General features: G+C 34.1%; 3 protein-coding genes and 1 long non-coding RNA gene across 7 annotated transcripts; 2 read left to right on the top strand and 2 right to left on the bottom strand.

The window, feature by feature from the left end:
- Positions 1 to 412: 412 nt before the first annotated feature.
- On the bottom strand, positions 413 to 3,509 carry LOC101205813 (uncharacterized protein At4g06744). The gene has a single exon (XM_004141340.3). The coding sequence runs from the start codon at positions 2,220 to 2,222 to the stop codon at positions 921 to 923; it is 1,302 nt and encodes a 433-aa protein (XP_004141388.1). The 5' UTR covers positions 2,223 to 3,509; the 3' UTR covers positions 413 to 920.
- A 165-nt stretch (positions 3,510 to 3,674) lies between these two features.
- Positions 3,675 to 6,257, bottom strand: WRKY33 (probable WRKY transcription factor 7-like). Of its 4 annotated transcripts, none has more exons than XM_011654600.2 (3): positions 4,803 to 6,243; positions 4,595 to 4,723; positions 3,675 to 4,269 (listed from the first exon to the last, which is right to left on the bottom strand). In XM_011654600.2, the coding sequence occupies exons 1-3, from the start codon at positions 5,687 to 5,689 to the stop codon at positions 4,110 to 4,112; spliced, it is 1,176 nt and encodes a 391-aa protein (XP_011652902.1). In that variant the 5' UTR covers positions 5,690 to 6,243; the 3' UTR covers positions 3,675 to 4,109. The 4 variants fall into 4 exon arrangements, with proteins under 4 accessions (XP_011652902.1, NP_001267668.1, XP_031739507.1 ...); NM_001280739.1 differs by having other exon boundaries at positions 4,110 to 4,269; positions 4,595 to 4,720; positions 4,803 to 5,668; XM_031883647.1 differs by having other exon boundaries at positions 4,181 to 4,321; positions 4,595 to 4,720; positions 4,803 to 6,257.
- Positions 6,258 to 14,132: 7,875 nt separating this feature from the next.
- LOC101216408 (uncharacterized acetyltransferase At3g50280) lies at positions 14,133 to 15,988 on the top strand. The gene has a single exon (XM_004141218.3). It carries the CDS (start codon positions 14,204 to 14,206, stop codon positions 15,554 to 15,556), a length of 1,353 nt encoding a protein of 450 aa, XP_004141266.1. The 5' UTR covers positions 14,133 to 14,203; the 3' UTR covers positions 15,557 to 15,988.
- A 2,876-nt stretch (positions 15,989 to 18,864) lies between these two features.
- Positions 18,865 to 20,826, top strand: LOC116403247. The gene is made up of 2 exons (XR_004215913.1): positions 18,865 to 19,100; positions 19,432 to 20,826. It is a non-coding gene; the product is annotated as an uncharacterized LOC116403247 (long non-coding RNA).
- Positions 20,827 to 23,091: the final 2,265 nt, after the last annotated feature.

Raw genomic sequence — 23,091 nt, 5'->3', positions numbered from 1 at the left:
CTAACAATCCAATTACGAATTTTATTTTTTATATATCTTATTTTCCAAAATTATTTTTCTTTTTTAGTATTTGAGATCAATTTTCAGAATCAACTTTTTATATTGAAAACAAATGAATTTGAAGGAACTTCTCCCTTGTTCTAAAAAAATAAATTAGTAATGGAATTGGTGTAAAATTGCAAATTTGCGCTGGACAGAAATTAAAAGCAAATTTAAAGTTTACGTAAATATCACTCCATTTAAATTGGAATATTCAAATAAATATGAATGCTTTAACTTTATTGCTTTACACGAGACGAAGGTTGATACCACTAATAACTTGCATTGGAGTAAAAGATTCAAATTTTTATATCTGTCCCTAAATAAATTTCTTCATATTGTAAGTTATATGATTATATATTCTTACTATATATATTTTTAACGGAGAGGCTATCCATTTATCAATATTTATAACTTTTTAAAAACATTTACATATTTGACAATTGATACCTAACCCAAAGCACTAATCCCAAGATAGTGGGCAACAACAGAAGTTGGGCTGGCCGTGCTGCCGCACACCCCACTGCCCCATGCACAAATTTCTTGTCTCATGGCTATGGCGAGCTCGTTGGAGGAAAGCCGCAAAGGCATAGCTTCCTTCCACTAATTAGGCTTACCCAACAAGCATTCAGCGTTCCCCCACGGTGATATGGATTTTCGTAACAGGTATCTCTATTTATCTGCTTAGTTAGGGTTAAACAAGCCAAAATATGAATGCCTCGGATAAGTCTCGTCGGAAGATGTTCTTAGTTAGGAATCTCAATAATGAATTTTCCCCCTTGCTGTGGGGTTGATGAAAGATGTTACTGAGAATATTCTTGGAATTACAATTGAAAAACATAGGCAATGCGCTTCCGAGATGAGACTCGGAATGTATAAAACTAGGGAAAATGTGGCCAATATTTGGGAATGGAAGAAATTGGGGGATTGAAAGGGGGAAGCATGCAGGGCATTAAAGTATAAGACCACATGCGAGGGCAAATTCTGGGAAATGCCAAGAATTTTGCACATTCAATAATTGGTCTCTGGAAAGGAAGATCTGGAATGCAATTGTTCCTAATATTTAACACTCCTCTCCCTATCAAAATCCGACACAGTGGCCCAACAACTGTGAAATAATTGTCCGATAAAGTTAGATTTACCAGATGTCTGAGCGCACAAACCATTTCCGGCACCATTCCATACAGTAGATTTCCTGCGAAATTCAACTGCTCCACGCTCTTTAGGCAACCCAACGAAAGGGGCAATGGTCCTGTTAGTTGGTTATGGCCGGCATCAAACACAATTGCTTCGTCAAGTGATCCTAACTCATACGGCAAACACCCTGTTAATGAGTTGTTTAAGAGCAGAACCTCAGTCAGAGATGTCAAAGCTTTCACAATGCCACCAGGAATTGGTCCACTGAATCTATTGTTGGCTAAGGTGAGATAGAGAATATGGGTGATGGAAAGACTGTCTGGGAGACTTTGCATGAAATTGTTGTTGTTGATGAGGAGAAAATCAAGGTCCTGCACGAAGACTTGAGGTGGGACTGACCCAGTAAAGAAATTGAAACGAAGGTCCAAGAACGTGAGGCTGTTCATACCAATAACAGCAGTGGGAAAAGGACCAGATAATCGGTTGTTGCTCACATCCAGCTCGTATAGGTAAGGGAGCTTGGCAATGTTCGTGGAGATGGTGCCAGAAAAATTGTTGGAATTGGCATGAAAAACAGCAATGTCTGGCAGTTGATCGAGGAAGCCATCGAGGGATGGTGCACTGAGTTGAAAGCCATTGAAGTCGATGGATGCGACCGCGGTTGCAGACTTGTTGTCCGGTGGGTTGTCACAGTAAAACCCTTTGTAGTTGCATATATCCGATCCAACCCATGTTTTAGTGATTCCTAGAGGATCCGAGGTGATAATTGACTTGAATTTTTGAATCACAGGATACACCACTGAAAGCCTCAGATCTTCGAATGTCAAAACCTCTGCTTCTACAGGCAAAAGAGAAGATGGCTGAGGAGTTATCGGCTGCTTACAGTGAGACCAGCTGTGATCACAGCCTTTTCCCGAACTTCTGGTGCTACCTACTTTGAAATCTTGCGTCTTGCTGTTGGTACCGCTGGCTATGGCGTGGATTACCAAAGAACAAAACAGGTTGAAGAACAGAAACAGCAAAACTCTAGAAGGTATGTTATTCATAATCAACCCAACAAATTGCTTGCTTTGTAGTTATTCAGGATTTTAAAAGCATAGAGGTGGCAAAATCAAACCAAGTGTCCTTAAAAACAGCCTGTTATATATAAGAAACTGAGCACTAGCTAAAAGAAAAGGATATGCTGGAAACCTCTTTGGTTTGAAACTTGAAGCAGAGTAGGTATGGGTTTATAAATTGGTAGGTTAATTTTAACGTCATGTTTATAAAGCATAAAACCAAAAGCCAAAAAGTTATGTTATTATGTTACAGTACAAAAGTGGAAATCAAGGATCCCAAACTTTACAAGAAAATGGGTCCAGGACTTCCAAGTCCCAACACTGAAAACATAAGCCAAATGGTAATGATAAAAAAAAAAAAAACTATTATGAAGCGTGCCTATGTATAAAAGACCACCATCGCATAAAATGCTCATCAAATTGAAGATATGATTCAATAGGATATGACAACAATTTCATCTTTAAATCAGCTTGCTTTACATATTGTTCCTCTTTAGTATTATGTAAAGTGAACTCGTACAGATCTAAATAATTAATAATATTTAATCTTGCATTTAGACTATGATTTGTTACGAGTATAACATCATGATAATTGTTGAGAGCATACATTATTCAGTGTGAGTTGTAAAGAACAACAGTCTTCTATTGGGGGATCGAGATAGGTCTTATGAAAGTCAACTATTTTTCTTTATTGAAGTCACCTTTTTCCCCATTGGATTCCATTATCTTAAGATGATAAATACGATTGCGTTATTGGATACAGCTGGGACTCTGCCTTAGTGGAACAAGAACTCAATGGTCTTGGTACACATTTAAAATCAGCCCCCTTTTTCACTTCTATATTGAAAAGGTATAGACATGTTTGACATATTTTATTAAAAAGAATCTATAACGAAAACTAAATTTCGTATGTTGGACTGTAATTGGTGAACCAATGAACCAATCCATAGTTTACTTTCTTTCCCATAATCAAATGGCAGAGAAGCATACATGCAAGTGAATGGATCATGAATAGTTCTCATGACCCTTATGAGCTTGGGCCAGTGTCAATGAGCCCAAGTGGAGTGAAACCCAGCCCCAGTGAGGGAAAATAACACTTTTTTTATTCACCTTTTATTAAGAAAAAGCACACAATTATTCAACTACACGAAGACACAGAATCTCTGCCTCTCTATTTAGATCTGACCACGAAGCTTCTTGGCAAACGACAAAGCATTGCTCTACAAATTATAATCCAGAAGAACCCCATGGATCGAAACGTTTGCTAATTAGTTTTATAAATAAATGGGAAAATTTACATAGAAGAATAAAAATTGGGTGGAAATGGAAATGGAAATGGAGGAAGGAATAAAGGTGGGATATTTTGTTTGTTGTTTATACATACATATATATATATAATAAATCCACCATCTAATCCAATATGATATAAAGATAAAAAAAAATTCTGAAGGAATATTAATATTCGAGAGCATATGAAAGTTTATAAAAACAAAAAGGCCCACTAAGTAGCGTGACTCAACACCCACCAAATCCCACCGTCCCATGCCTTTCCTCTTCCCTCTTCCCTCTTCCCTCTTCCCACTCCCACACCCTTCAAATTTCCAAATCCCCAAAAGAAAGAAAAACCTTCATGAGAGAGAGAGAGAGGGAACACAAAGGGGCATATCCCTAATTTTCTATATAGACGGACAGCACAACGCACCCACTACTAATCTTCTTGGAGACGGTGCTGAAGCCGTAGCGTTGACTATTGGTCCCTATAAATTTAACCTGTAGCTTTCCAAATTATATATATATTTTGTTTTTGATATATATATATATATATATATATATATAAGATTGATGGAGATTTGTGGCCGTTGGATGAGTTGACTATTATGATGATTCGAGAACAAGCGGTGCAGGTGTTTCGGTGGAGTGGGCGTGATTGTGATCGTTCTCGTAAGTTACAATCAGCATTGTTGGATCGTCTAAGGCACGTTCTACGTGTTTCCGTGCTGGGCATCCTCTCAGACTGCTACATTTGTAATATCCCCTGTGACATTTACCAAATTGACCTTTTTGTCAGTCCTTCCTTCTACTCTAACCTTTCAAAAAAAATAAACTTCTTTCATTTATTTATTTGCCTTTTGACATTACAAGAAAACAAACAAAACAAGCTAACCCCCCCTATAATCAAATCATACACTCTTTTTCTTCCAATATATTATTATGCTTGGAAAAGAACGGACTGCACAGGTCAACGAGTTCCTCTCTTCTTACCCCCACTAAATCCACCGAGTTCATTTAACGAGTTGTTCATTTCACCACACACAAACATACCGATTGAAAGATGATGATTCAAACTAAAAATTACACACCTTGGATGAGGAGATCCTTTGATGGGTTTTTGCCCATACTTTCTCCAGGAGTAATCATCTGGTGGGATATCCGCAAGTTTTGAGCTAACGGCCGGAACTCTGATGACTCTTTTTATCCTGTTTTTCCTGCTAAAACCATCGAGATTTCACAGTTCAATAACGAATCGAATATATGCCAAATTCAATTAAGTCTGTTGCAAGAACCAACCTCTTCTTGGAACAGTGACACCGACCGGATGATGAGCCACACTTCATGGCGGAATCCTCCATGGAATTACATTTTCTCTTTAACGAAGAGGATGAAAGAGGGGGCTTTCCGGCAGAAGAGACCTGGGACATGTGGGTGAACTGGAACCCAGATGACAGAGATGGCTGTAAACTTTCGGTGTCTCCAGTTAACGATGAAATATACGAATTTGCAGCGGAGATTGGGGGCGAGGCTGCAAAATTGATGGTGGTAGTCGCATCTTTTCTATCTACAGACCCATTTTTGAGTACCACCGACGAAGTATTTTGCTGGGCTTGAAAGGTATTGGATGGATGAGAAGGCTGATGAGGGTTGTTGTGAGGCAGAGGAGGCAAACGCACAACGGAGGAAGGCGTTGGACAATAAACCTTAAAAGCAGAAACTGATTCTTGTTTCTTTACTTGAACCGGAGGTACCGAAATCGGAGACGACGAACTCGGATCTTGATGCTGGGGCTTGACCTTTGGCGGAGGAGGAGGAGGCGGAGTAGTAGTAGTAGTAGTAGTTGTAAGAACCGGAGCCCTTCTGAAACGAGCATGGCCGGTTCTGTTGCGGTCAAGCAAAGAAATAACCTTCTTGAATTTATTAACGACGGAATCTGCGACGGCTTGATATCCATTATTGGGAGTAGAGGAAGTAGAAGAATCATGTTGGGAGTGTTGGTGATTAGTTGTATGAGACATCAATCGGAGGAAATTCTGGACGCTTTGAATCCCAGCAGAAGCGGCTTCTTGAACAGCAGAAACAGCAGCATTTTCTTCCATGTTGGGGGTGAAATGATTAGAAGGTGTAGCATCACCAAATCCGACGAGGAGCTCGACAGCCATGTTATTGTTAAGAAGAAGCATATGGAATGGAAAGAAAAGGGAGTATTTATATTGAGAGGAAAAAGGAAAAGGGAAGTGAAATTGGGAGAGAAGAAGAAAGTGGTGAGGAGGAAAGGAAAGGAAGAAAAGAGAGAAGATGAAAAGAGAATTAGGGAAGGAAAGGATTGGAGTCAAAGTGAGGTGTGGATTGTGGTCCGTGTGCCGTCAAAGGGTAGAGCAAATGAGAAGGGAGCACGTAAGAGGGAAATGTCAGGAGGTTTGACCCTTGTGTTTAAAAAGGGGTGATGAGGGTTTTAAATTTGTGGGGAGAGAGAGATAAGGTCAAAAGGGTTGAGAATAGCCGTTAGATTGAGGACTCGGTGAAATCGGGAATAGAGAGAGAGAGAGAGAGAGAGAAAGGACAAGATATATTATTAGTTGGAGACAGTGGGATAGAGTTGACCTTTAACACCTTTTAATGCAAAAGTCATTGAGTGAGGTGGTGGGGTTACTGGGTCCCTTCTGCTTTCCATTTCTTTTCTTTCTTTTTCTTTCTTTTCTTTCTTTTCTTTCTTTTCTTTACCTCTTACCTCTTACCTTGGATTCCCTTATTATTTCTTCTTCTTCAACCAATTCTTTTTTCAAATTTTCAATCTCTCTCTCTCTCTCTCTCTCTCTCTCTCTCTCTCTCGTCTCCTTTCCGTTTCTCATTCCGCCTGGGCCCACCTTTAATACCAGTCTTCTTCAGGAGACCAACCTTCAAAGACTCTTCAATTTTTCTCTCTTTTTCCTTTCCTTTTCTTTTCTCTTTTTCTCTAATCTTTCATTTCCTTCAACAACTAACAAAAAACAACACCATTTATGCAATTTCACACCAAAATATTAATAATCTATATGTATCAATTCAAATTTTAGAATCTCCTTTTCATTCTACATTTTCCTTATGTTGTGTGTTACACTACTCTACTGTTTTTGGACTTTTGGAGTGAATTAGATCCCAAGTTTTCTTTTTCTTTTTCTTTCTTTTTCTTTTTCCCCCCTTTTAATAATTGGACGAACTCAAACACCCAATTTGAATTGACTTTTCATCACTTTAAATTTTTAAATATGAAGATGCCCTCTTTGGAAGTCCAAATCCGAAAAAGAATACTCTTGATTTGTTTATTAAAGCAACACGATTTGATCAAAACAAGGACGTTTCGTTTGATGCAACCATATACCACTATTATTATCACTACACCAAAAAAATTACATTTTTTAAGTTTGTTCTTTTAACAAGATTATAATTACATGAAAAATTAAATTAGAGAACTAAGAGCTCATTTTCGATTTCTATTCTTATTTTCAACTACAAACGGATGAGTCGTAATTAGCTTTTATATATGGGTCTACGGCAGAAACAAAACAAAAGAAGGTGTATAAAAGAATAATTATTACGTGAATTTCACCTAATCCATTTTTTGGGGTGTTCATCAGACAGATCTTATTATGAAAATCATAGTTTTATGCACAAATCATCAAGTGGTTTTTATTAAATTAAAATAATTTTGTAGCCCGTGCACTTGAACGTGGATTGATGCAAATATCAAGAAATATCAGTGGCTGTGTGAATAATATAAATAATATATGCTGATGGTGTGGGGAGAATGATTAGGATGAAGATTTAGTACCAAGTGAAGCAATTAAGTTTGGCGTTCATAAGATTATGTAGAGAATGCAGGAATTAGCATTAATTGATACAACCCAATCGATTGCTGCTACATTTTATTTGTTATTAAATTCCACTTAATAACAAAATCATTCTTCCAATTATTCTCATCAAATCTTTGTCAATCATTCTCTCTCTTTCTCTTAAACTCGTAGAATCTTCCCCAAGAAAAAGGAAGAAGAAAAACGTCCATGAAATTAAGGAGGAAGTTTGCTTGCTGTTATGTATTAGCCTTTGGAATAAATTACTCTATTTAATCTCAAGATTGATGAACACATTTTGTGCTAATTAAACTATATTCATTTCGATGATAATGTCTAATTCTTGTAATAAACTTAAGAAAAAATTTGAAAACTTTGAACCTCAATTACTAATTAAGTCTATAAACACAATTTTTATTTTTAACTTTCTTTCATTATTGTTATTTACGTTCTACTAAACTATTTCTTTTTAAAAAAATGAAATTCACCTAATAAATCAACTATTGTATTCAATAACAACATAAAAGAAAAAAAAGTATAATTTTAAAACAATAAAAAGAAAACACAGCAATTAATTTGAAATTCAAACAAGAAATGTAAAATTGACAAAAACTTGTGTTCGGACTAAAATTTTCAAAATGTTGACTCTTGTTTACAAAAATAAAAAAACGTTACGGATTGGGCAGAAATTTCAAGATTCCATTAATGTTATTAATTAAGTTTCAAAATTTGATTAGGAATGCGAAATTAAAGGCAAATTCACGACTTAAATTGTTGACTTTTCTATTAATCTTCAAATTCCCTCAATTAGGGAACTGTTTTAATTTTTTAAATACCCACCTTCCTTGGTTCTCACTACATATAATAACAACAACAATAATAATCTATTACACCCCTAGATTCTTCAACTCCTCTATTTTCTCAATTCATTTTAATTACATACTTCCACATGTTGATTAATGAAATTAATTAGGTTTATCAACTTTATTTATTGAAGGGTGTATTTATTAATTCTAAAATTTTGAATTTCATAAGTACCAAATAATATATCTTTATTTGGGTTTCACTTGCTTTCTAAGAAACTGGTTGCTTTTATTGGTTAATTAATTAATTTTCCATCAATGTGATCTCTAATTTTCCTCCACTTCTTGTTAGTTTCTTCTTCTTCTTCTTCTTTTTTTTTTTTTTAATTTATAAAATAGCATCACCATTCAAATTGATATATTGCATAAGATATCATGTGTGTATCTAAATTATTATAAAATGAGATATAAAGCTTATGTGAATTGAGAAATGTTTTGGAAAATAATTTAACATTTGAAAACTAAATTAGTTTGGTTGGGAAAGGGAAAGAATCAACATTTAAATAGAGGTTTCTCTGTAAAAGCTATGGGACCAATGACCCAATTTAAATGGTGGTCCATTTTCATATTGCTGCAATTCTATTATGCCTCATGACCCATTGTACATCACTTCCAATGTAACGCCAAATATACGTGATAACATTAAAACGAATATATATGTTATTGAGATTCTCTCGTATTTAATAAGATATATGTTCATAAACTTTTTTTTATATTTTATTATTGCAATGAAATATAGAGATATTGTGTTTTTTAGATGCAACGATTAATCTAAAAGCTTAAACCGATAAGTGAAGGTAAATTTAACACTATATAATTTCATACAAATTTGAAATCGAAAAAAGTTGAAAACAATATTTCTCCAAATCTCTTTTCTTTGCCTCTTTTAGTTGATAGATTGAAACTCAAAATCATTGTTAGGTAGAGAATTCCATCTTTACCCCTGAATTATTGTTGAATTGAATTTGGTTTAATTTAAAATCTTAACTTCCCCACTAAATGCTAAACATTAGATAGAGTTATATGTTTGTTTATTGTGTTGGATTAAAGAGTTGTACTTTCCATAGGATTTAATGTTTGATAAAAATGAAGAGAAAGACCTAAAAAGAGAGGGCAACACAAAGTTTAGGCTCGGGGGAAAAACAATTGAGGCAATTGTGTGATGTATGTAAAATGAAATGATGTCAAAGAAGTACCCAGCTGCTGCAAATTTGGCATAATTAATAAAGCTGAAGATTTTGACATAAGAAATTAGGCATATGGAAAACCAATTAGAGTTGCAATTCAAGATGTGTAAAATAAGTTAGGTTTTTGTTTTTGGATGGAGTTTATCAACATCTTTCTTCTTTAGCTTTAAAAACTTTTCTCATCTTACTTACTGTATTCTATTATATTTTCATATCCATTTCTTTAACCATGTTCGTAGTTAAACACAAAATTTCTTACTTCCCAAGGTTTCGTTTTAATTTATTTTTGAAATTTGAGTCTATTTTCTACCCTCGTCTTACAGTGATTGAATCCTTAGCCAATTTTTTTTAAAAGCTATTTTTTCTTTTAGATTTTAAATTTGGATTTGTTTTTTTAATGCTCATTAGAATATAGATAACAAATAAAGAAAATTAGAAATTAAAATAATGTTTACAGACTTAATTAAAAAAACAAAATAGTTACTAATATGACCTTAAATTAGACTACTTTTTTTAAAAAAATAGTGAGACTTTCCAAAGTTTTAAGAGTAAACAAGCTTAAAAATAATTACTACAATTAGTATATGGTCAAAAGTCATGAATACCTCAACAATCGATCAAACTTTTAAAAGTTACATTCATACCTTTTAACTTTATAGTTTTCTTTTAAAATAATCTTCTAGTTAGTATACTGAAAAAAAAAACTGTCAAATGGTATATATATCTACACCCATCACCATTCTTTCAATTCTTAATTTAGTCTCATTTACTTCAATCTATAGTCTAAGTTCTAACACTTCTTGATTCTTTATTGGAAGAATGGGGTGATCTATTGTGTGTAGATGAATGGTTTCTACCATATACTAATTAACTGTAAGTGTATCTTTTTTAAATGATAAAAAAACAGTATCTTTTTTAAATAATAAAAAAACTTTATTCAAAGGGGTATTAATCAACCTTTTTTTTATAAAAAGTTTATAAGCATTTTTCAAACGAGGTACTAACGATTTCGTTCCTATGCTAAGTTGAATGTTATCTAATTATTTAAAACTAAGTATTATGATGGTCCTATCCAGTAAATGAACATTTTTAAAAATAGCAAAATGAATTAAAATATTTACAAACTATAACAACATTTTAGATTTTATCAATGATAGAAACTATAGAAATATATTAGTGTTTATCCATATCTATTATTAATATAATTTAAAAATTTTGCTATATTTGTAATTTTTTGGTCAAATTTGTTATTTTTGACCATTTTTAAAAAGTAAATGTATATTTTTTTTAAAAAATTTAAGAATATCCTTTGGTACGTGAACTTCTAATTTTCAGCATTAAAATCTTTAAATCGATTTGTTTTCAACTATAAAGGTTAAATTAGATACATATTACCTTAAGATTAAAGCTCTAGAAAAACGAACACGCTACTTGACTAAGATTCGAACACTCTACAAGAGAAAAATAACCAATCACACTCGAATGTTGTTAGCATGCAATCCAACATGTCAATTTCAAAATTTAACAAAGTATTCGTGTTAAACTCGAAACAAACACAAAACTTCCAAACTCAAATCATAAGTATATGCATGCCTATGTGGTTTACATTACCAATGGGGTTATGTGATTATGCATGAGAAAGAAACTTTGTTTCATTTCTACCCTCTTTCCGGCCACCTTTGTTACCACTACCAATGGGGTTTCTGTTGACTGCCTTAACGGCCGTGGAGCTAAGTTCATCCAACGCCACACACTTTACATTACAGTCTCTCCCACATTCTCTTGCCGCTTCACCTGCCTTCACTCATCCTAATCTCTCTCTTTTCATCTCAACAAAAACCCATCAATTACGACGATGGCCACACTTTGCCTATTTTGTTAAAGAAATCATCATGTGTAAAGGTACTTCCTATCATGATCTATATATAAGTTAACACGTTAGGAGGACCATATAGCCCAAATGACCATCCCTATTATGATATTCATTTTTTCTCAACCAAGAAATAACACACTGCCATAAAAAATAAAAAAAGAAGAGGAAAATACAACAGAAAAATAAATTTTGCAAGAAAAATAGTCATCAAAAGGAGACCATCCGTCAAGTATATGAATAATAGTTTTTAAAACAAAACAAGCCTGAAATAAAAATGGATTCCTAAAATTATGGCCACCCACTAACTAATATTTAACCTAATATAAAATACTCACAGCCAAATGTAAAGGAAACAGTAATAAATAAAAAATTGCTAACTAGTCTTTACTCTGTCTACACAATTTAGGAGACATTACACAGGAATATGTAGATTTGATAGCAATGTCAATGAATATTGGTGTTTCAAAATATATACAAGGCACTAATTAGTAATTTTGTCCACCTATTCCCAAACTCATGGACTCATATATAATTCACAATATGAATCAATGAATTTCACAGCAAGCATATATACAACAATATTCTGCTTAAACGTGTTTTTAAACCAACAAGAAGTTTGCGTTCAGAAAAATGAATCTAAGTTAATTTTGAGAAGAAGCATTCCTAATCAGATGATGATTCATTGGCCACGTTTGAACAAGGAAGTGAAGTTGATTTTTTTCTCTGTTTTGTACTTTGTCAATCAATAATTGACACATGTGTACAGTGTCCATCAATAGTTGTCCTTTTTGCTGTACGATCTGATTTCTATGGGTATGATATTCAATTTTAGTTATATTGTATAAAAATCCACCATATACAAAAAATAAATATCCAAGTGTAACTAATAAAAAATGTTTATCTACTAGTTATTTAAACTTCTTTTTCTTTTATATATAAATTTTTGTTGTACATATTTTTTTTTATCAATTTTCTATCAAGATGTCCGTAAAATTAAGATATGAATAGATATAAATATGTTAAACGTTTCTTCTAAGGTGATGTTATAAATTCATATGAATTCAGCTAGATTGGTTGCATATTCACAATACTACATTTATGGTATTTGTTTGGGTAGAAGAGAGTTAAGCAAATAAAATTCCACTTGATTGACAATAACATAGATTGGACCCTTCACATCAGAGATAACCTTGCTTGTAAGCCTATCTTGTTCATGTTCTTAATTAGTATTCAATCCATAACTATGGCAGCCATGAAACCCAAACATCCGACAAATCTCCAATTGTTTCATCAAACCTGAACATCTTCCCTCAGAAACAAAGCAGCTGCCATATTATTTAGGCCCTTCTGAACTCCATTTTCTTTCCTTCCAGTACATCTATAAAGGCCTTCTCTTTCACAAAGCCCCCCGACCATGAAGACCTTTTTATGGTTCCCCTTCTTCATCGCCTCAAAAACTCCCTCTCCACAGCTCTCTTTCATTTCTACCCACTTTCCGGCCGCCTTGCTACCGCTACCAATAATGGGGTTTATGTTGACTGCGTTAACAGCCCAGGAGCCAAGTTCATCCATGCTGCCCTTGACATTACAGTCTCCGACATTCTCTCCCCGCTTCAACCATTCATCCAATCTCTCTTTGACCTCAACAAAGCCGTCAACTACGATGGCCACACCTTACCTTTGCTATCCATTCAGGTAACTGAAGTATTGGACGGTGTCTTCATCGCCTGTTCTTTCAACCATTCTCTTGGTGATGGAACTTCCTTTTGGAATTTCTTGGGTGGAAATCGACTATATATAGATAAATTTGAGGGCTGAATTTGTATTTTAGTGATTTTTTTCTATAAAATGTAAATAGTTTGATATTTATATAATAATAATACAATAAAATTAAATAACTATATATATACCAAATAACTAAGGGCATTTGAAAAATAACAAAAAAAAAAAAAAATTATGATGATAGGTGAGGAGAATTTTTTCTTATACTTCCTCGCCCTTATTTTCCGACTAAGGAATTTCAGTCTGCTTTGGAGCTAGTCCTTTTGGACATTTCTAATTGCAATGCCGAGAGAAAGAGAACAAATTTTAAAAAAAGAAATAATTGAATGCTCCAATGACATAGGAGTTCAAATAATTTTAGATAATATTGTATTTCTCACAAATAGCTAAAGAGTGAATACAGAATAAAAAAAGAATAAAAATGTCCCAACCTAAATAACGGTGAAGGTAAAATCAGAATACTCACAACTATATTCTAATATATATGCTTGAACTTTCTTCTTTACTAACCACATCATTTTCAAATATGAAAAAAAGAAAAAAGAAATTGTTTATGAAATATAGTAAAAGATATCTATTTTTCTCTAGCTCATTTAATGTTTTTTTTTTTTTTGCTATGTTTTATGATTAGTTTCAATTCTTTTTAACTATTGATCATAAGAATTTCTTTTAAACAATAGTGCGGAAAAAAATCTTGAAAAGATTGAGAGTTGAACGAGGTAGATAAGTAAAAAAAAAGAGAAGTAAAAGTAAGTAAACAGAAACAATAACATTAATAGATGTATAACAAATGAGATAAAGTTGAAACGATAAAGAAGAACAATTACAAAAGAAGAAAAATAAAAGAAAAAAAGGGGTTTGGGGCTGCTGCTCTCTTGGATAATTATAAGAGTAGAGGAAACAGGGTGGTGGCTGCTCTCTTATTCCCTTACATGCCATGGAACATTCTTTTTAAAAGAACAAAAGATGAAAGGACATTGTACAAATCACATTTCCATGGCTGATTGAGTCAAACAAAATGATTCCATTTGATTTTTAAGGCTGATGAATGTCTACCATACGGCATTGAGCAATTGTGATGAAGAATTTTGCTTCATATACCAAAGTCTTTTAAAAATGAGTCTCATCTTCACAAATATATAAAAAGAAGAAGAAGAAGAAAATGAAGGTAAAACAGATTTCAGTGTGCTTTGTGAAACCAAAATCAGAATGGCTTCCCCCAGAATCGAAGCATCCATATCATTTAAGCCCTTTAGATTACCCCAACCTTTTCTCTCAGTATATCCAAAAGGGCCTCCTCTTTCACAAACCTCCCCATTTTTTTATGCCCATTTTTCTTCACCGCCTCAAAAACTCCCTCTCCACCGCTCTCCTCCATTTCTACCCACTTTCTGGCCGCCTTGTCACCATCACAAACCACCATCATCTTCACCCTTCCATCTCCATTTACGTCGATTGCGTTAACAGCCCTGGTGCCAAGTTCATCCACGCCACCCTCGACATCACAATTTCTGATTTTCTCTCCCCCATTGACGTGCCTTCCGTGGTCTACTCTTTATTTGACAACCACAAGGCTGTCAACTACGATGGCCATTCCCTCCCTTTGTTGTCCCTTCAAGTAACGGAGTTACTGGACGGAATTTTCATCGGCTGTTCCCTCAACCATGCCATTGGCGATGGAGCCTCCTACTGGAATTTCTTCACCATGTTATCTGAGATTTTTCAATCCCCTTCTCCAAAACACATTTCCATTTCACGTCCCCCTGTTCTCAAGCGCTGGTTTCCCGATGGGGATGGTCCAATCGTTAATCTCCCTTTTAACCTTCCCGAAAAATTTATGAACAGATTCAAAGGGCCTAAATTTCGGGAGAGAATATTCCACTTTTCAGCAGAATCAATTGCAAAATTAAAAGCAAAAGCCAACGCAGATTGTGGCGCCAGAGGAACGATCTCCTCATTACAATCCTTAACTGCATTTGTATGGCGATCCATAACACGAGCTCGTCGGATATCAGAGGAACAACCCACACATTGTATAATGATGGCGAATAACAGAGCAAAATTAGAACCACCCTTGTCCGAAAATTACTTCGGCAACGTAACTAAATATCTGAAAGTGGATGCAAACGCAGAGGAGTTGGTTGGGAAAGAACTTGGTTGGGCAGCATGGAAGTTGCACGATGTTGTGGTTAACAATACTAACAAAAAGTTTAGAGAGACAATTGAGGAACGGTTGCAATCTATTCATACAATACAAGTTGGTAGAATTTTCGAACCGAATACTGTGTTGATGGCGAGCTCGCCGAGATTCAACAAGTATGGGGTTGAGTTTGGGATGGGAAAAGCTGTTACATTGCGGAGTGGATATTCCAATAAATGGGACGGCAAGGTTACTATATATCCAGGACATGAGGGAGGAGGGAGTGTAGATTTAGAGATTTGTCTTCTCCCTCAAAATATGGTGAATCTTGAGTCTGATTTTGAATTTATGGTTGCTGTCTCTTCCTCCCATTGAATCATTACTCTTATCTTCTTCACAAAATAACCAACAAATCTGATGTGTTTTTCAAGATATATATGAAACTACAAAATACAACTCTAAAATAAGTTTCCTTTCAAATAACCAACAACCCCAACATCATTTCTGGCACTACGACGTCCTTCAGCTGCTTTGTATAATTCTTGAAAGATTGCAGCCTCTTCCCCCAAAGTTAGTCACGCTTTAGCGCTTAAAGTAACTTTTTAATCCTTTCAAAACAAGAGTATATTTTGTTAAGCCAAATATGCTCTCATCAAGGATGGATTCTTCCATTCAAAGCATCTTTTTTTTGTCTAAGAAAAGCTTAGCGGCATATCACTATGGCATTGTGGTTTAGCACCTTTATTCTTATTCTTGGTTTAAGATTTGATTTCATATTTTATTAAGTACAACAGAATCTTCACATCTCTTTGCTGTTTCATATAATTGTAAGATCAAAACCAAACTATGTATGCAATCTTAAACCACGATATACCATCGTGGAGATATAAGATTGAAACCAAACCCAAAACCAACCACCATGGTAACGTCTAAAGTGGGCAATATACTATATGAAAGTTGTTGTCTTAGCAATTGTTGGGACAAACACTATATATATCTTTTGAAATATATTAAACAATTACTATATATCTCTTGTAACTAATTATTCTTTCATGTATATAAATACCTTTAAACACATCATTAATAAGGATGAGAAAGTGATTTATATTTGGTGGCCTTTCTAATATGGTATCAGTTGAATAATCATTTTTTTTAAATCTTTTCCTGCCTCAGACTTTCTCATTTCTTTCCATCCTCGTCGAGTGCCCTTCTCACCTGAATTTTCTATGGCCGAGCAAACCTCCCAAACTGTCAATCCGAATCCCTCCACCACATCACAGACCCAAGAAAATCCTCCTCCCACATTTGATGGCCCTCAAAATCCTGTTGATCCGAATCAAGGATATCTTAACCTATATTACCTGCACCACAACAATAACACTAGTGTGATATTAGTCATTGAGCCATTAACAGAGGAAAATTATGTTTCTTGGAGCCGGGCGATGGCAATCGATTTATCCGTAAAAAAACAAGCTTGATTTTATTGATGGTTCTCTTCCCCGATCAAACGATGATTCTCTTCCTTCTTGGATCAGAAACAATAATATCGTCATTTCTTAGATCTTAAATTCAGTATCCAAGACAATCTCAGCCAACATTCTTTTTCTAGATTCAGAAAGGAGCATTTGGCTTGACCTCAAGGAGCGATTCCGATGGAAGAAATGCTCCTCGCATCTTCCACCTGGAAAGATCGCTCACAACTATTTCTCAAAATCAAGAATCGATAAGCATGTATTTTATCAAGTTTAAGACTCTAATTTATGAACTAAACTCATATAGACCTACTTGCACAGGTGGAAATTGTCGATGTGGAGGAATTCAAGAAGTAGTCGATTTTCTTTATACTGAGTATCTCATGGATTTTCCTATGGGACTCAATGAGTCTTATGTTCATACCTGACACAGCTACTTCTCATGGAACCTACCCCTTCCATATCTCATGCCTTTTTCTTTCTTCTTCAAGAAGAACAACAAAGAGTCATTGCTTCTCTTTCCCCTACTGCTGTCAATTATCTGGCCATTGTTATTGCTACTTCTGCAAATAATTCCAAAAGTACCTCTACACATAAGAAGCGCAAGAACAGACCCGTTTGTACTCATTGTAAGATTCCAGGACACACTGTTGATAAATATTACAAAATACATGGATATCCCGTGGATATAAAACAAGACAACAACAAAGAATCAACAATAATAGTTCAGGCTCTTCTCCCAGAAACAACACAAATTCAGTTGTCACTCAAACCCAAGATTCCTCAACCAACCTGAATAGCAACATCACAAACCCAACAAAATCCTTATTACAATGTTAAGCGCGCTTCCGTCTCAATTTACAGCTTCATCAAATTGTTCCACCAATCACATAACATGTATTCTCTCTAATTCATATTGGGTTGTTGATTGTGGAGCTTCCACTCATATATGCTGTTCTAAAGAGTTTCTCACTGATATTCAACCATGCTCTACATTTATTAGCTTGCCAAATAAAAACACTTATCAAGTCAAAAGTATTGACACTGTAAAGCTATCTGATACACTTATTTTGAAAGATGTTCTCTATAGGCCTGAATTCTCCTTCAACTTACTTTATGTAAGTGCAATCACATAGGGATCTTCATTCTTTGTTCAATTCTTCACTGAAACTTGCATAATTCAGGACAAGTACACTTCGAAGAAGATTGGCAGAGCTAAGCTTTTCCAAGGACTATATATCCTTGATCAACCAACCTAAGCTTTTCCAAGGACTATATATCCTTGATCAACCAACCCTTCTTTCATCTATATGTGCTGTCTCTGAAAATAAAGCAGCCATATGGCATCAACGAATGGGTCACCCCTTTGCCGAGTCTTTAAATTCTTTACAAAAATTTTTGTTTTCAAAGTCTTCTACTGTAGACAATTTGTCTCATTGTACAATATGTCTTTTGGCTAAACAAAGGAAGCTTTCTTTTACTTTCAATAATAGTTTGTCTTCAAATGCCTTTGATCTAATTCACATAGATATTTGGAGACCTTTTTCGACTAAAACATATTTTGGATATTCTTTTTTTCTTATCATTATTGATGATGCCACCCGTTGCACTTAGGTATTCATGCTCAGGCACAAATCCGATGTTATATCTGTCATACCACAGTTTTTTAAACTCATCGAGACCCAATATGGCAAAACAATCAAGAAAGTGAGATTCGATAATGCACCTGAGCTCAAGTTCACTACCTTTTTTAACAAAAGGGAGTGATACATCAGTCACTACTACAAAAACAGGCCCTCTTGGTGTTTGCAGTTTTCCTTTTTCTTGACGTTTTTCGGAAAAAACGTCAAGAAAGATTGTATTTTTAATAAAAAACGTCAAAAAATTTTCTCAAACAACTTTCTTGACGTTTAATAAACGTCAAGTATAATTAATTTTTCCCTTGACGTTTTTAAAACATCAAGAAATATCTATTAATTTTTTGACGTTCTTAAAACGTCAAGAAGCGTATGAATTCGACATGCTTGACGTTTTAAAAACGTCAAGAAATTTATAAAAGAATTAATGACGTTTTTTAAATGTCAAGATAATTCTATAAAAATCGTTGACGTTTTAAAAAACGTCAAGAATATTTTTAAAAATTATTTCGTAAAACGACGACGTTCCATTTATAACATTTTTCCTTTTCTAAAACCTAATATGCCACGCGTTTTTCCCTTCTCTAAAACCTCAAGCTTTCTCTCGTTCGTTCGTCGTTCTCCCTTTGCGCTTTCACTGTTCATCGTTCTCCCTTTATGCAGTCATTCGTTCACCGTTCACCGTTCACCGTTCGAAACTCGTAATCACCTTCTCTGTTTGAAAACACGTGAACACATTCACCTCTGTTCGAAAACGCGTGAACACATTCACCGAAAAACCTCCATTTGTCTCCAAATCCTTTGTAAAAGGTAATTTCGCTTTTTTCCTTTGTGATTAGAACTTGTAATCTATAATTTAAAATTGTAATGTGTTTATTGCCTTTTTTTCCTTTGTGATTAAAACTTAGAATCTGTAGTTTGAAATTGGAATGATCATACTGTTCAGAAATAGGGCTTGTCATTTGTGAATTTCTCACATTAATTTACTAGGTTGTGGCATCGGGAATTAATTAGTTTATGCTTAAAGTATTTGATATAAATTTGTAGTACGAGTTTTAGGGATCCTTTGCTGAAAAACCATCACTTATTTGCTTTTCTGAGTAAGAGAAGACTTATAGAAAAGTTAAATGTAGACTTGTAGACTTGTAGGAAGTCCCAATGGAAGAGATGAAGAAGAACATAGTAAAATGCTCACATAGATTACAGAGAAAACAAAGAAATTTCAACTTGGTTGGTAGGTGCTTTTCTTAAACGATATTAACATTGAGTCGCAACGCTATGATGCAACGTTAAGATGTTGGGAGTCTGGAGGCATACTTCCATGTTCTCTCCTTTGCTGTTTCCAAACTTCCCACTTACCTCAACAGCTTCTTAAGGAATTTAAGAATATCTTGCCCTCTTGTTGAGTAGGCTGGCTGTAACCTTGATTTTTTTCTTTTAGTCTAGATAAGTTCTTCGTAGTAATTACAAGTCTTATCCCTGTATGGATTCTACTAAAAAACTTTGTTTTTTTCCTTGCTTATTGGATACTTCATAATCCAGGTAAAGAACACACCTTTATTACATTGTTTAAATTTCTTAAACACTTAAATTTACATGTTCCTCAAGTGCCTATAGCAACTGTCTGATTTTTCAAGTGCCTAAGTTGAACTGTTTGGTCTTAACTTTTCTTCTCTTACTCAGATAAGGTTTAAATATTGATTTTCTGATTTTCTGATTTTCTGAGTCGTTCTTTGTATTTGTACAAGACTTGACTTAGACTACATTTTGGGGGTAAGTAGAATATTTTGTTTTATATTCTTTTTGCAATTGCCATGATGTATGAGTTTGACATTATTTTGCAATTTGGTAGCCATTAAGGTTATGAATATGTTGATGTGGCATACAAAGATTCGCTTGTGGTAAACATGTGTGTAAACATTAAGTGGTTGATGATGAATTACCAATTTTTGTTGTAGTTTGTTAAAGATTAAGTGTTTTTAAGTTTGTCCTTCCACTTTAATTATCAATAGTGACAATAACTTTATTTCTCATTAGATTTACAATGATTGATAAATTGTGGATGCACAAGAGTAGATTGTCTAAAGATTATGAGTTGGGTGTGGAAAACTTCATCAAATTTGGATTTTCTAAAACAACTAGCTCATATATTCGTTGTCTTTGTTTGAAATGTGGGAATTATGAAAAACATAGTAGAAAGGGTGTTAGAGATCACTTGTATGTTAATGGTATTGATGAAAGTTATAAAATTTGGTTTTGGCATGGGGAAGAACTTCCTAACTCATCCTTCTATGATGAATCTTCAAAGTTTGATATCCATACATGTGAAGATGATGATGTTGGAAGTCTAAAAGAAATGATTGAAGTTACTCATGAGGAGTATTCAAAAGACCCAAATGGATTTGAGAAGTTGCTTATTAATGCTGAAAAACCATTGTACGAAGGATGCAAAAAGTACACAAAGTTGTCTACTCTAGTCAAATTGTATAATTTAAAAGTTAGGTATGGATGAAGTGATACTAGTTTTTCAGAATTACTTGAAACTTTGAAGGAAATTCTGCCTACTACCAATGAGCTCCCGAATTCATTGTATGAAGCAAAGAAAACATTAGGTGCATTAGGAATGAAATACAAAAAGATTCATGCATGCCCGAATAATTGTTGTCTCTATAGAAAAGAACTTGTTAATGCAATTGAATGTCCTAAATGTGGTCAATCAAGGTGGAAAAACGTCAAGGATACAAATGAAAGGAGAAAGCAAATTCCCTCTAAAGTGATATGGTACTTTCCAATCATTCCACAATTTAAAAGGCTATTCAGAAGCATTGAATGTGCTGAAAACTTGACTTGGCATTCTAGTGAAAGAATTAATGATGATAAGTTACGACATCCAGCACTCTCCAGCATGGAAGTTAGTAGACATTAAATGGCCAGACTTTGGTTCTGAACCCAGAAATCTTCGTTTAACATTGTCAGCCGATGGAGTAAATCATCATGGTGACATGAGTTCTAAATACAGTTGTTGGCCGATAGTGATGGTTATTTACAATCTTCCACCATGGTTGTGTATGAAAAGAAAGTATATGATGCTATCAATGCTAATTTCAGGACCTAAACAACTAGGGGATGACATAGGCATATACTTAGCACCACTAATTGAAGATTTTAAACTTTTATGGGAAAGTGGTGTTGAATGTTATGATGCTTATCGAGAAGAACCATTCAACTTAAGGTCAGTTTTGTTGTGAACAATCAATGATTTTCCTGCATATGGTAACCTTAGTGAATGTTGTGTGAAAGGGTATAAAGCATGCCTAATTTGTGGAGATAATACAAATTCTATAAGGTTAAAGTATGGGAAGAAAATGGCATAACTTGGACATCGTAGATTTCTGGCATGAAATCATCCGTATCGACGACAAAAGAAGTCATTCAATGGTATAAAAGAACTTGATACAATTCCAGAGCCACTTTCTGGGGAGGCTGTGTATTTAAAATTGAAAGATCTTGAAATTTATAGAGAGAAGAAGAACCATCTTGAAATTTATAGAGAGAAGAAGAACCATAAGAAACGGTTGATGAACAGAAGTGACAAAATTTGTTGGAATAGATTATCTTCTTTTTTTGAATTGTCATACTGGAACGATCTTCATGTTAGACATTGTTTAGATGTGATGCACATTGAAAAATGTTATTTTAAGCAATTCAATATAAAATATAAGACACATTAATAATTTTATTATTATTGTAAAAAAATAATGGAGGAAGAACACCAAATAATCTTTACCAAAATTCACCCAATAATTAGGTACATTAAAATACAATTAATGTAACATAAACATATGAATATCCCAAAATTATTATTCAAATTTAATTCAGAAGATGATCAACATGATCAAATTAAACATGAATCCACAACATGATCAATTAAACTTGAATTCACAACCTGATCAATTAAACTTGAATTCACTACATGATTAATCAAATCTTGAATCTAAATCAATTAAACTTAAAACCATAATATGATTAATCAAATCTTGAATCTAAAACAATTAGACTTAAAACCGTAATATGGTTAACCAAATCTTGAATCAAGAACAATTAAACTTAAAACCACAATATAATTGTTTAAATCTCTATAATAAATTAACCCAGGATCATTCATGCCAAATTGTTAAGAATAAGTTATATATCTATTCCATTGATGATGACTATAAAATGGTTGTTGACTGATGGCTATAAACCGATTGTTGTCTTCCTCAACCAAAACCTTGAATGCCCTTAGTGAGATATTTCTCTTGATGACATACAAGAAATACTGAATGTTTATTGTTTTGGTATATTGAGAACCATAACCCTAAGGGGCGTTTGGGACCTGGAGTGAATTATTATAATCTGTGATTATTATAGTACGTGGGTTATAATAGTTTGTGGGTTATTATAGTCTTCGTTTGGAGTGCAAATTATTATAGTTTGAGTTATTATAACCTATGTTTGGGGAAGTGAGGACTAATGAAAGAGGGGGAGTGAGGAATAGTGAAAGGAGTGAGTGAGGAATGTGAGAAATAAAGAAATTTAAAAAGTAGAATAATTCTAATTCTAGGATTGTGATCATCATTGGAGTAAATATGAAGTGAGCTAAAATAGTCCACTCACAATCTGAGGGCCAAACGACCCCTAAGTCTCTTTATATACTAATTCAATTAGGACCTCCATTAAATCACAATCAATATAGGATAAGCTTCTATCCATTTAATCCATATTCAATTAGAAATCTTAAACCTTAATTAAATAGATTATA

This window comes from Cucumis sativus, chromosome 4 (genome assembly GCF_000004075.3).
Source record: "Cucumis sativus cultivar 9930 chromosome 4, Cucumber_9930_V3, whole genome shotgun sequence".
NCBI lineage: Eukaryota > Viridiplantae > Streptophyta > Magnoliopsida > Cucurbitales > Cucurbitaceae > Cucumis > Cucumis sativus.
This window is presented reverse-complemented; position numbering and strand designations above follow the sequence as displayed.

Coding starts and splice junctions, on each gene's coding strand:
- LOC101205813 (XM_004141340.3), bottom strand. CDS start 2,222: ATGAATAACATACCTTCTAGAGTTTTGCTGTTTCTGTTCTTCAACCTG.
- WRKY33 (XM_011654600.2), bottom strand. CDS start 5,689: ATGCTTCTTCTTAACAATAACATGGCTGTCGAGCTCCTCGTCGGATTT. Junction 4,724..4,802: donor TGTCACTGTTCCAAGAAGAG/GTTGGTTCTTGC, acceptor CGATGGTTTTAG/CAGGAAAAACAGGATAAAAA. Junction 4,270..4,594: donor AAAGGATCTCCTCATCCAAG/GTGTGTAATTTT, acceptor TAAATGTCACAG/GGGATATTACAAATGTAGCA.
- LOC101216408 (XM_004141218.3), top strand. CDS start 14,204: ATGAAGGTAAAACAGATTTCAGTGTGCTTTGTGAAACCAAAATCAGAA.